Source organism: Prosopis cineraria, unplaced genomic scaffold (assembly GCF_029017545.1).
Source record: "Prosopis cineraria cultivar Desert tree isolate PC_DT_omini unplaced genomic scaffold, ASM2901754v1 PC852, whole genome shotgun sequence".
NCBI lineage: Eukaryota > Viridiplantae > Streptophyta > Magnoliopsida > Fabales > Fabaceae > Prosopis > Prosopis cineraria.
Window position 1 is genome coordinate 1 of NW_026556177.1, and position 13894 is coordinate 13894.

The 13894-nt window shown below is 28.4% G+C and overlaps 1 protein-coding gene across 1 annotated transcript; it reads right to left on the reverse strand.

Annotated features, from left to right (window-relative positions):
• Window positions 1–4103: 4103 nt before the first annotated feature.
• LOC129298569 (uncharacterized) lies at window positions 4104–7447 on the reverse strand. The gene is made up of 2 exons (XM_054936992.1): window positions 6814–7447; window positions 4104–5684 (listed from the first exon to the last, which is right to left on the reverse strand). Exons 1-2 carry the CDS (start codon window positions 7179–7181, stop codon window positions 4433–4435), a joined length of 1620 nt encoding a protein of 539 aa, XP_054792967.1. The 5' UTR covers window positions 7182–7447; the 3' UTR covers window positions 4104–4432.
• Between the last annotated feature and the right edge of the window lie 6447 nt (window positions 7448–13894).

Consider the following 13894-nt stretch of genomic DNA (forward strand, 5'->3'; position numbering starts at 1 on the left):
CCTCAACTTTCTGTGTAAAAAATATAAATATACAAATGTAATGAAATATTTTACGCGTTGTCTTGAAAATAACAATCGTCGAAGCCATGGAAGTTTTCGGGGTGATTTATTTGATTTTTTTTTTTTTCCTGCGTGTTTTTCTTCTCTCCTCTCTCTCCTCTCCTAGCTCTACAACAACGTCACGGTAAAAAAAAAAAAAATTACAAAGATTATGTTTTCTTGTATTTAATTGAAAAAAATTATGTTTCCAATCCTTTAACTCTTAACTAAATTCCTCAACTATGATTTGTTTGACTTAATTTTTTAATTTTAATTTACTTATAACTCAGTTTTTATTTTTTAAATTTTTTAAAAAATTATTCTTATCAAATAAGAGGGATAAAAAAAATGCTCATGTCTTACTCTAAACTACCATATCTTGTTTTTTGATGTGAGATTTAAGTCAACATAAAAAAAACTAACAAAAATTGAGGGATTGAGTTATAAGCAAATCAAAAGTTAAGAAATTGAATTATAACTAATCATTATTAAGAGACTATGTTATAAATGAGTTAAAAATAAAGCATAAAAAATTAATTTTTTTATTTAATTTAATGATAAAAGATGAATCAATGCAGCCTTGGTTATCAGAGTAAAATACTGTGACCTCTCTATTTCACCTCTATTATAATTACTTTTCTTCTATCCTTGAAATATATAAATATCTCCTAGTATGAAAGTAACAAAACCCAACCATTCTCTCTATTTTTAATATTTTATTTTCATTCACCAAAACTTTAGTTGACCATTAAATCATATATATTTAGTCAAAATATTTTTTTTAAAATATATATATCCCAAAAATTATTCAAATTATCCAAAAAAGTTGATGTATATTTTGTTATTTTTTCATTTATGTTTTATTTTTTTATTATGTAAATGTATTTATTTAGAATTGTTAAAAAAAATAAATAATTAAATTGACTAAATAATATTCAGATTCAAAAAAATTTAATATTCTGATCACAATATTTATAAAATAATAATTTGATATAATCAATTAATCAATTTAATTTATGTTTAGTTTTTAATTTCATTAATTTCAACACAAAAATTTTAAATTATTTATTTAAATATTGAAAATCTCAATTATTTAAAGTTTTTTTTTAATTGGAAGAGAGAGTAAACAATTAGTTCATAAGGAAAAATTAGTAGTTTTAAAATTTTTAACATAATTACAAATAGTATAGATATTTTAGAATTTGTAATGAAATATTTTTTTAATAGCGTTGAAGACTGGATAAAATTAGTTTTTGAAAATAGAGGAGAGCTTTCTATCATTTAACAAAATGGAAGAGAGATCAATTATTTTACTCTAATTATTATTAAATTGTCCTATTTACTAAAATGGAAGAGAGATCAATTATTTCACTCTAATTATTATTAAATTGTCCTATTTACTTATTATTTAAATTAAATTGATTTTTAGTGTGATATTCAAGGAGATGATATTGTTTCATTTAAATACTAGATAGAAGGACCACATTACTGTAATAGATCAACTTCACAAAACTCATTGCTTCAGATTTCCGGCCCGTTGTGAGACAGACAGACAAGACGAGACAAATTGAGCTTTAATACAAAAGATTATCATTGATTAATTTCTGAAGCTCCGGTTGGTTTTATATAATAGTCCAAATGGAACAGCTTTTGCAGAGCAGAGGCAAGTAACAAAGATTCTTCAGACATAATTCAACTTCTAGTGATTATATTTTGTCTTGATTCCCATCAGTCACCACCCTCACAAAGCAATGGAAAATTATGTTGTTTTATGTTATTTTTATGGGTATTATCTACGTAACCACGTTATTAGTATGCTTAATCCGAATGAAATATTGAATTTTCTAAATTTAAAATACATTATCAGTTTTGATGCTAAATAAATGATATCAAATCAAATTATAAAGGGTTGAGGTCATATTTTAATTAAAACTCAATATATTAGTATTGTTTTAAAAATGATTTTTTTTTTTCTTAGTCAGGAGCTAGTTAAATATTATTTCAATTATATCTATAAGGTACTTTCAATATATTTTATTATAATTAAAAAAATTAAAACTCATTAACTCTATCAAAAAATTCAATAAATTTTTAAATTTACCCCTAAAACATATGTTTTCATAACATAATTTCTCTCACTATCTTTTTAATGCAAGGTAAAAAGGAAAACGTATGATAAAAGATTAATTATATAGCTTATAAATGGGATAAAAAGTTAAAAAATTAATCATTTAATATTTATAATTTTGATTTGATTGTAAATTAGTCCTTAAATTTTAACTCATCGTAATTCAAAAATTTTGATTCAATTGTTACTCTCAATTCTTAAATTTTAACTTTTATAATTCCATCCTTATATTTATAATTATTTAAATATTAGTGATCATATTTTAAAAAATAAAATTTTAAATTTTAAAATTATGTTAAAATTCATGACCAATATTTTAAAGGAAAAGAAAATTTTTTATCTTTATAGTTTCATTGAGTTTTTGTTTTTAATCCATATGGTTTTTGTTTTAGTATTTTCAATTTCTATAATTTTAGAAAGATTAGGCGATTTTTTTTTTCAAGTTCTTATAATTTTTAATTTTTTAGTGATTTTAATCTTTATTGAAACTGAAAGCACTTAAAAAAATTATAGAAATTAAAAGTAAAATTGACGAAATTATAAGGATTGAAGATTATGTTTTTTCTATTTTAAATTACTAAACCTTTTTAATCTTTGTAAAGAATATAAATATCAAAATTTAAAATATTTTTATATTTACAATTTTATTTTTTTAAATATAATTATCAATGTTTAAATGATTAAAATTATAGGAATTAAGTTGTGAGAGATAAAATTTAAGAATTAAGTTATAACTAAGTTAAAATTATAAAAATTAAATTATATTAAACAAAAATTATAAGAATTAAATAATTAATTTTTTTAAAAAATAATTTCTCCCTGCCCCTCATAAATAAGATTAGAAGTAGCATGCACTCATACATGCTTCGATCATCCAATCTTGACCGTCCATTTCAAAATTCACGCTAGCAAGATCCAGGGGGAAATCGCATAAATTGAAGTGGACGTGGAAAAGTGTCTAATTTAAAATTTCCCAATATATATAACCAGAAGGAAAAGTGAGGAAAAGACAGAGTTGACCAAGTCAACTGGGTCATTATTGTCGGAGAAAGAGCTGGACGAATGTGGACCACTCATGCTGGGCAATCCAGAATTCACCCCCAAGTTTTCAAAGCTTCTCTTTGTTTTTACAAAAAATAATAATAATTTTTTAAAAATTATATAAATAATAATTTCATCCTTCAAAATATTATAATATTAATAAAATTTTTAAAAATTATTCTATCATTAAAAAATTAATATAAATAATTAAATTATTTTTAATTAAAATATTCATTATTATAACACTAGAAAATTATTATTAATTATCATTCACTAATTTTATTTTAATATTCACAAATTTTTTTTTAAATTAAAAAAATACAATAACGATTCATAAGTTTAAATTTGAATTCTTGAATTAAGAATAATTTGATCATTTGTATTAATTCTTTAATAAAAAAAAGTCTCAAAAAATTTTAAGAAAATTATGATATTTTGAGAGATCAAAATATCATTTATATAATTTAAAAAATTTTACTATCATTTTTTTATTTTTCTTTACAGGAGCCGTTTGGTTTAAATTATGTTTTTTTAATGTATAAAATATTTCAAACACAACACACAAAAATAATTACATATCAGTAGCTTCTAAATAATCAGCCAGAAAAGATAAAGGAACAAAACCATTGTAAGGACCCATAATAATATGAAATCCTTAGCATTGTCTTACTCGTTTGCAAAATTTTCAAATTTTTGGCAAAAAAATAAAATACAACCTTTTAAGTTGTAAAAAGTAAATTAAACTTGAATGTTATTTATTATCCGAAAAAAAAATTTAAATTACCATTCCAATAAGAGGGATGTGAGATCTGAGAGGTTGGAATCTCGTTGGAAAGGGTTGAATTATGATAATGAAAAATATAAAATGCTAAGTATGAAATTCAAATCACGTAAATTAAATTCAGACGACTAAACTAATTTAATTAAAAAGAACACACTCTAATCTCCTTAGTGAGATGATTAATGTGTAAACATAATGTATAAACAAACACAAGACCCTGACCCAAAATCCTCAGCATACACAAACCATAATTTCACAATAACAACAATTGTCGAATTAAGTACGTACAATCTAATCAATCATCATGAAACGAAACCTTATATTAATCCTCCTCCTTCACCCGCACGACCTCGCAATGCATCACCACCACCACCACCACCACCATTTTCGTCATTTGCAAATAAAGAATAAACCTTTTTATTGCTTCATTTCATGGAGTTTCTTCAAACATGCATTGCTGCTTCCTTGGAAACATGCGTGTCTCTCTCACTTCTATCGTCCACCACATGCCCCGCAGCTTCAGCTCCTCCGACATCACTAACATTCCCGAAAAGCAGAACAGCTATGCCCGCCATTGCAGCACAGAATGCAGCTCCGAACGATGCGCGAATCTGACCTGGAACGCTCGACCCGACTGCAAATCCTACGCACAACCCAACGGCCCTGATCCAAGCGAACCAGATTGAAAACGCTCCTTCTTTCCCTGATGGCGCACAGTCTAGAACCAGGGCTCTTCCAAATGCATAAAGGATTCCATTTGATGTGCTCTGTATGGCTCCAAATAGCAGAAGGTGCCTCCATTTCCAGTGAGAATCAGAGAAATAGAAAGCGAACCCAGAAGATAGGATTGAGAGGAGGAATCCCAGGATTTGCATTTTCACTGAACTGGCCTTGATTATTTGTTGAAGAGGTTGAAGTAGAGGCATAGAAACCAGAGGGAAGCAGAAGTACATCAACCAGAAAGCAAGCAAGTGAAGTGGTTTGATGCAGAGATCACCAACAACGAAGATGACTCCTGAGATGAAGATGCACATGGTGGTGAATGAAGACAGGAAGACACTGACAATGGCTCCGATCCCTTGAGGGTATTTAAAAATGGAAAAAGGATGGAACTTTGACGAGATCGAGATCATGGAATCTGAGGTTCTGTTAATGGCTGTGATAGCATGGATTATCCCCACAAGCCATATGAGGCCACTGAAGATGGATACTACCCATAGGCTTATGAACTCATGGTCTTTAGGTTCCCGGAGCATGTGATAAGTGAAGGCCGCGATGATGGCGGCACCAAAGCTGCCAGCTGCGGTGGCGCAGAGGGAGAGCCAGCCGGAGACTCCTTGTCTAATGTGAAATTCCGTTTTCTTAAGGGAAGGTCCGGTGAAGGCACGGATCATGTGGCCAAGGTGGTGGGTGTGAGAGGCAATGGCAACTGTGCTTGCAGCTACAATGAATGCAATGTAAGGGATGAAGATCTTGGTGACCTTGAAGAATCCCGCCGGGAGACAGAAGAAAACACCGACGCCGGTGGCAGCTGCTGTGATGAGCGCCGGAAAATGACCATCAAGATGGAAGGAGAGGAAGCCCAGAATTGGAGCAGCCAGTGCCAGACCTGTAGCCCAACCTATTGACGTCCACTCCAATGACGAGAATCTTGAACCACTCGTCCTTATGGTTTTCAGTGTGAGCTTACTATAACTGCAATGAACACACAAAACACAACATATATATACACATCTAATTCCAAACTTTCATAGTACTAATGCTACTACTATTCAAATAGAAACTTTCAAAAGATTATGTTAAAGAATCTGGACATGATATTCTAATCACGGAGTGAGTTTTACTTTTCTAAGGGATCCGTCAATAAATCTTATAGCCAACACCTATGATACTAGTTCTACCTAAGAGTATAGCTGAATTTACGTTGTAATTCGTAAACAATGAAAAATTAGAGTAAAATATTTGTGAAACGGTTAGTTTGCAGAAGGAAAACAAATAATAATACAGAGGGACCGTTTCATTCACGTTGTCAGTTCTATAACTCTTCTGTTTAAGCTCACTCACTGTAAAATATTATTCAAATGTGATAACTGCAATTAATGGATAGTTAAATAACCCAACGTCTTACTTATCTCAAGCGTAAAAAAAATTTCAAATGTGGTGACTTTTGAGTCCGAATCCGACAGACATGTTGAAACTTCCTAGGAAGACCTTTTTTCTTCGTTTTTGTTTTTTGCCCTCTTGGTGGTGGCTAAGGACACACGAGATAGCATAGCTTGTATGCACATCAAAGAGAGAATGGTTAATAAATGTGGTGGAAGTTCGATGCAAGTGCGTGAGGTTACCGATTCTATCTTGAAAAAGGAATCTTTAATTGTGGAGTATAGTGGGAGTGAAGTATGAAAAGGAGATGGCCGCAACACCCCAGAAAAAACAAGCAACTATATATATATATATATATATATGAAAAAGAGAAAAGAAAGGGAAAAGAAAAACACTGCTTTTGATGATTGCGAACCATGATGGAACCCTATGCACGGTTCTCACGCCTCTCAGACTTCAAATTCGAAAACTTTCCTTTCTTCTGCTCTGAGAGAAACAATACACGTTTCCTCTGAAACCCTTTTGAAATTTTTGAAGCACTATTCATGCATTTGTCTGAAATTTCTCAGATGCAAGAGAAGCAAGACAAAACAAACCAAAAAAAAGAAGAAGCACATTTCGCCAAAAAAACAAAAGAGGAAGAAAGAAAGAAAAAAAAATTAAGAACAAGGGGGGAAATTTCGGTCAAATTTTCCAAATCTAGAGAGAAAAATCAACTTACAGAGTGATCTCCTTGTCGGAGCAGGAGAATCCAGGGTGGCTCTTGGTCCAATCTGAAGCAGAGTTTGGAGGAAGCTGCTGAAGCTGGCTGATAATGAGAGGGAAAACGACTGGAATGAGAACGGTCTGAACAAAATAGGAGCAAAACTCGTACAAATACCAGGCGAGAAGTTCGAGTTTGGACGGCTTTTCTTGTTCTTGATCGTAGCCATTATAAGATTCCCTGGCTCTCAGAATCTTCAAGGCCGTATTGTGCATGTCCGGCGACGAAGAACCCATACCGCGTTTTCCTCTGGCGTTTCCTTCATGAGGCACACTTCGCTTCGAAGTGTCCTTAGACCCTTCAGCCTCAACAGTGACTTCCTTCATCTGGAAAAACAGAAACTAGGTTCTTCGCTCTTCTGATCTTTCCTCTGTGAGGCACAGAAGAAGTGAGCTAAATGGCGAGCGAGGAAGATGGAGAGGGATGTGTTTAAGAAACGTTGAGAGAGAGAGAGAGAGAGAGAGAGAGAGAGAGGCTCTTCAGAAATCACAGCTGGGTTAACGAAGGTTTCAACTTTCAAGGGACTGAAAGGGCCTTGTTATTAATTGCAAGGCATTTGGGCATAATTCTCTCTTTGCCTCACTCGCTCTCAGTCTCTCTGCGCTTTTTTGGGTTTTTAATATTACGGTGAGGTTGAGGAAAAGGATTCATTGATACATATCTCATGTACGGGACCCTCCACGTGAAATTTATATTTCACTGTTACCACGGTTAGTTGGTTAAAATGATTCCTGCTTTTTCTTTAAAATATATATATATATATATATATATAATCTCAAGTTCTACCTTACCCAAAAGAAGAAAGGGTTAAATAAATTTTCCTCGTTAAATCACTTTTTATAAAAACAAAAGTCCCCTCCCCATTGAAAAATAATTTTAAAAAAAAATATCTCACTCATTAATATAAAAATATCTAATACTCTTAAAAAAATAAAAATAATAATACACTTTAATCTTTAAAAGAACATATGACCAACAAAATTGAATCTAATAGAATAGTTGGTGGGTCACTCACCTCCCAACATAATGAGTAGAGGTTGGACATTCTATTTTAAAAAATAGAACTCGTAATTTAAGCAAAGCTAAATAGATGAAGTCAAACAAATTCAAAAAATTTTAAAGTCGAACAAAAAAGTTTATAACTTTTTTTTTATTTTAATCTTATTCGAGACAGTTAGATAAATTAAAAAGATTTTGAGTCAAACACAAATCAGAATTAACAAAGCACAAATATTCAAATTTTTTATTATTAAAATAAGTCAAAAAATTGAAATTAGCTAAAAAGAAAAATAAAATAAAATGATATTTAACTATTTGATTATTTGAACTAGCCCGAATAATCTCAAAAGCTTGAGGTGTTAGAATTGAGCTTAATTATATAAACTTTTTTATATATTCAAATATTTTAAATTTGATTTGAATAACCTTAGTCTGCTCAAATTATTAGACTCTATATTTAAAAAAAAATCTCATGATTGTGTTTAGCATTTAATCATGTAATGGGAATTGGATATGGAAGTGGTTAGTCCATTACAATGTGATGAATTAAAGTGCAAATCACCTTTAACACCTGACCATATATCAAATAAGATTTTTTTCAATATGAGGACGCTCATGATCAAAATAAAAGTAAAAATTTGAATATGGTTCGTTTTTCTAGTAAGAAACATATCTGATTTGATCGTGTTTCATGAAATATATTTTTTCAATATATTAAAAAGCATACTTTATCAGTAACAAAAACTACTATTCTCTAAGGTATTGTGGTAAAAAAGAAAAAAAGAAAAAGCAGAGATCCTTTTAAATTAGATTGCTACGGATAGAATGGGTGGATATATTTTTAATATATAAAAAATTTAATATGACTCATTTTGTAATTGATAAAATATATATTAATTAAGTTCTTCAAATTTATGCTTCGAGAAAAATAATAACGCAAGAAATACAGCACTATGCAGGAGTAATTTTTGTTTACTCAAAAATTATTAGTTTTATCTCTACTTACAAGTAAGTATTTATTCTTATGAACGTAAATTGTAAAGTAACTGAGGAAATGAAATGGAAATTTTATCCTGAAAGTTGAAATCATTATGCATCAACTAGCATGCATCATCATATTGATGTTAACGTACTAAATAATGAGAGGGTCAAAGATAACAGTGCTTTTGAATAGAATAAAGGGTGTGAGCTCTTTTTTCTTGCTTGGAGAGAAACTATGATAACGGAAAGATACGACATTTGAACTGAAAGGATACCAAGATGTTATTAAATTGTTTTGACAAAACATAATTTCACATTCTTATACTTTACTTACATTAGTTCTTACAATTTTTTTTATATATTTTAAATTTTTAAATTTTTATTTATTGTTATTTTAGGTATTTTTAAAGTTTCTATATTTTATTCATTAAAAAATTTTATAATAAAAAATAAAAATATAGAAATTAAAAATGTTGAAAAAAGTGTAGAAATTAATAGCAAAATACAAAAATTTAAAGTTATGTTTTTTCAATTATTTTTGAACAAATAACAAATTACTAAAATGAACAATACCTAATTTCCTATCATTTTATCTTTCAAATCAAAAGGCAATATTAAAAAATAAGTGTAATTTTAATTCATGAAATATATAGAGCAGCATGCAGCAAGCAACTTATATATTACTCCTTATGTTTAAAAATATAAAATATTTTTAATTAAATCTCACCTCTCAATAAAATAGTTACCTACTTTCAAACTAATCATATTTTTTTATATTTATCCCTATTAAATATATTACAATAAATATAAAGTCATTCACCAATAGGGTACTTTTAAAAAAAATATAATAATTACACTTCAAAACATTTAAAAATATTTTATATTTTTAAACATTTGACTTTTTAAAAAATATCTTAAATTTTTAAATGAAAAGAGAGTCAAATATAAATATATATATATATATATATATATTAACTTTTAAAGAAGCAGTGAAATTGAACCAATCGAGATTTAAGTACAATTTTCAAGTCATGCACAAGTAATATTAATTAGCCCTTGGGGACCTCTCGATATAACTTTTCCCGATCAATATTTATTCTTCGGAAATAGCCAGCTAATTTCACGGAATCCATCCACCTGTTTAGCTAAATCTTCCCTCATAACACTTGTTTGATTGATTTTTACAGTTAATCAATTGATTGTTTCTTGAGTTACTTCTCGGGCTTTTTATAATAAGCTATATATTCTCAACAAAATATAGGCATAATAATATATGATGATGATGAAACGCAATAACGCTCTGGAAAGGAACAAAGGATAAGAGTTATTTCATGCTTTCAAAATGCGTTTAAAATTGACGAGAAAAATAATCATATATTTTGTATATATAATTTTAATTTTTATTTAATTGTAATTTAATCTTTAAAATTTAACTCATTATAATTTGATATTTATAATTTTGACTCAATTTTGAAACTTTAATTTAGTATAACTCAATTCTTATAGTTTTAACTATTTAAAATATTAACCTGTATATTTTAAAAATAAAATTATAAATGCTAAAGTTATTTTGAAAATTAGAAACTAATATTTTAAATTTATAAAAATTTAGGAACCATTGTCATAAATTAAGGTTAAGGGATTAAATTGCACCTAAGTTAAGATTATAAAAACTAGATAACGAGAATCAAAGAGAGACCAAATGATTTTTTTTTTTAAAAAAAAAAAAGAGGTACTTTTATATATGCCGACAGTTTAACATATATTAAATAATTAATTAAATAATACTAATTCTAGACGTACCTGTCGAAATTTCCGAGAGGCTAACGCACGTAACGGTGAAAATATCCGTTCAGAGCATAACAGTTTGCTTCGGAGAGGCCAGTAGGAACATCAATTGTGATAGGTGAATAAAATACTCGTAATAGACGACAAGTGTTTAAAATATTATATTATTGTTTATGATTCCGTCTGTGTCTTCATATAAATATTTATATGTTTATGTCTCCTTGATGTTGTAAAGTAGTGTTATGGGTTCATCTATATATATATATATATATATTGTTCGATGAGATTTTTTAAAGCCAGTTGATGCGAGACAATTGTTTGTACGTGCGTTATTTGCAACACTGGGTGCTCAACCATAGGCTTGTTTTGCTCCAAATTAAATCACACTTGGTTTAGGCAATACATTGTATAACATACTTTGTTGTCTGGCTAGTTCGTGAAAAGTTCGTAGGCAAATCTAGAATCCAGGTTCACAAACACATCGTCACAACGAATAGCTGTGTGAATGAGAAGTAAATACTAAATAGTATGAACCTTTTAAAATAAAAAATATATATATATAAATTGAAATTTTAAAAAAATTAGAACGTCTAGATGTAATCTAAATTATCCATGTCCAACATGTGTCCGTGTTAATTAGTAACTTGTGAGATGGCAGTAAACGATAACTTTGAGGTTTTAAGCTCAGCAACGGACTCTTTTTTCTAAAATGAAAAAAAGAAAAAAGAAAGGAAGAATTACAATCAAAGATCACTAAAAAAAAAATTAATCACAAACAAGAATCAATGTGAAATAGATTATTATTAAAATTAGAATGTGACTTGTGTTTTCTTACTATTAATTCTTATTTATAAATAATTTTTTTGAATTATCATTAAATATAATTTTTTAAAAAATGCATATCAATATGGATCTTACAGGTTATTTATTACACGATGATAACAAAATTATAAATATTATATACTCTGTATTTTATGTGACTAAGGAAGGATGCGAGTATAATGATGATTAGATTGGCCACCAATTATTTCTTATGTTCTTGCTAATGACTAATTGTCCTAATAATAATATTACCATTTTTGTTAGAAGAGATCCTAAGTTAAACCCAACATTAACATGTATTGTATATAGATATATAGGTGTGCGTGTCTCCCTTTCTTGTGTGAAAATACTAGGTTAACAGTAAAATTTTTATTAAAAAAATGTATTTTACTATCTTTCAAGTAAGATCGGATACATTAAGAAAAGAGATAATATAATCATTGATCCCCATAGTTTTATTAAATTTTATTTTTGGTTTGCATAGCCACACAATCATTGAGGTGGACAAATAAACCCCTCATTTTGAAAAAAAATTACAAATAAGGTATGCAAATTTTGCAACTTTTACCCTATACTCTTAATATTTTCTGCTATTTGAACTAAATAAAAAATTATTTGGACACAAAATCTTATTTTACATGTAATATTTTAATAATCAAGATAAAATATGAAGAACATATTTACATAAAAAACTATATTAACATATTCAATGTAATTTTTCAAAAGAAAAAATGATTATCAATCCACTTTTGTTGTTTTAGTTATAGTATAATTATTATTTAAAAAGTATTAAATTATCTCGCACTTCCTAATCCTGATTCTATCACTGATAGCAACAATTAAATTCTTGATAGGTATGCCCTTCGAAAGAGTGCTAGCAAGCTGCCAACCAAATTAGCCTAGATTAAATATATGAGGTACTCAAATGAAGCAGCAAAAAATAAAATTACTGTTATATTACGCTTGAATGATTTGCTGTAAATGTTATCTCCTCATGCTTTAAAATTCAAGAGTTATGTATATAATGTAGAGGATTTTTGTGGGGAATGATTTTGCAGGGAACATAACAAAAGCTTCTTAACAAAATTTTGTAGCTTTATATGTTGTAAGTTGACGCTAACTTGACGGTGGTGTTGGACAAATAGAGAAATTGTGGGTTCAGATTGCTTGAAAGCAACATGACCTTTTGATTCAGTTCATTTTCATCCCGTGCTAACATGTTATGTCATGCTGACTCTCTCTTTTAATTTGTGTGTCATCAGTCATCACTATTCGTTCTTCTTATTCCTGCCTGCTTGCATCTAATTTGCAATTTTGGCATGTCTCGGGCTTGTTTTAGCTTCTAGCAGGAAAAAAAAAAGAGATTATTATGCAAATTAAAATATTTATTATTTATTATTTGATGGCTGTTATTATTATTATTAATTACGTAGAGAAAATTAATCTGCAAGTCTTTATATGTTTTAAATTGTAAATTAGTCCCTGTAATTTATTTTATTTTAAACAAATCCTTATAGTTTAATTGATTGAACATACTAAATTTTCAGGGTTAAAATTATTAATAAATGATTAAATTTCTCAAAACAAAATCAGTTTTAAATTTCATGAAAAAATTATTTTAACACTCTAGGTCAAGAAGAAGAAGAAAATTTGATTTGGTACGATTTTTCATTTTTATAAAAATTTTATATGTATACAAATTATTTAAAAGACATGACCTATTTACATAAATTTTGAGTTATGAAAAATCTGTAATTAATTAAAATTATATAATTTTATAAAATTTGTTAATTTCACTTTAACTTTCAAGGATTGACACATTTAATCAATCAAACTATAAAATCCTAGTTAAAATAAAATAAAGTACATAGATCAGAATCAAATTTGAAAGAAAAAAAATCTACATATTAGTTTTTTATCCTGTTTATGATTAAAACTAGGGGGAAAAACTAGCAAAGAAAGTTGTGGATGCAGCCACATGGGGCCTAAAGTGGAACACCCCATAGGGCCGCTTTTGGTCTTCCCAGGACTCAGGCCAACCCTGTCTGTTATCATTCTATTATTCTCCTTTTGTTTAAATGGAGGGAGGTCACATGAGCTATTTTTTACTTGTGATGGGCAGGTACTTAATAAATTTCAAACAAAAAATATCAGTTCAATAATGTTATATGATAATAAATTTTAGATTTTAAAAGGACAATAAAAGTAAAAATTTAGAATATCAAAGATAATTATGTTGAGAGGAATGTGTAAATGTACATAAAAATATAAAACATGCTAATAAACACATACAAGAAGAAGTGAGCATGACATGTATTGATGAGTAGATAATAAAAAATTATCTGAGATAATATAAACATGTACAAAAAATATTGTGTGAGACACCCATAGGAATAGTTAAATATATAGTCTCGAGTATTGTGAAGAGGGGTAGGAAAAAATAAAAGAA

Excerpts from the sequence above, each read along its gene's own strand:
- LOC129298569 (XM_054936992.1), bottom strand. The coding sequence starts at position 7,181 with ATGAAGGAAGTCACTGTTGAGGCTGAAGGGTCTAAGGACACTTCGAAG. Across the intron at positions 5,685-6,813 it reads TCCGACAAGGAGATCACTCT|TTATAGTAAGCTCACACTGA; the intron begins GTAAGTTGATTT and ends TGTTCATTGCAG.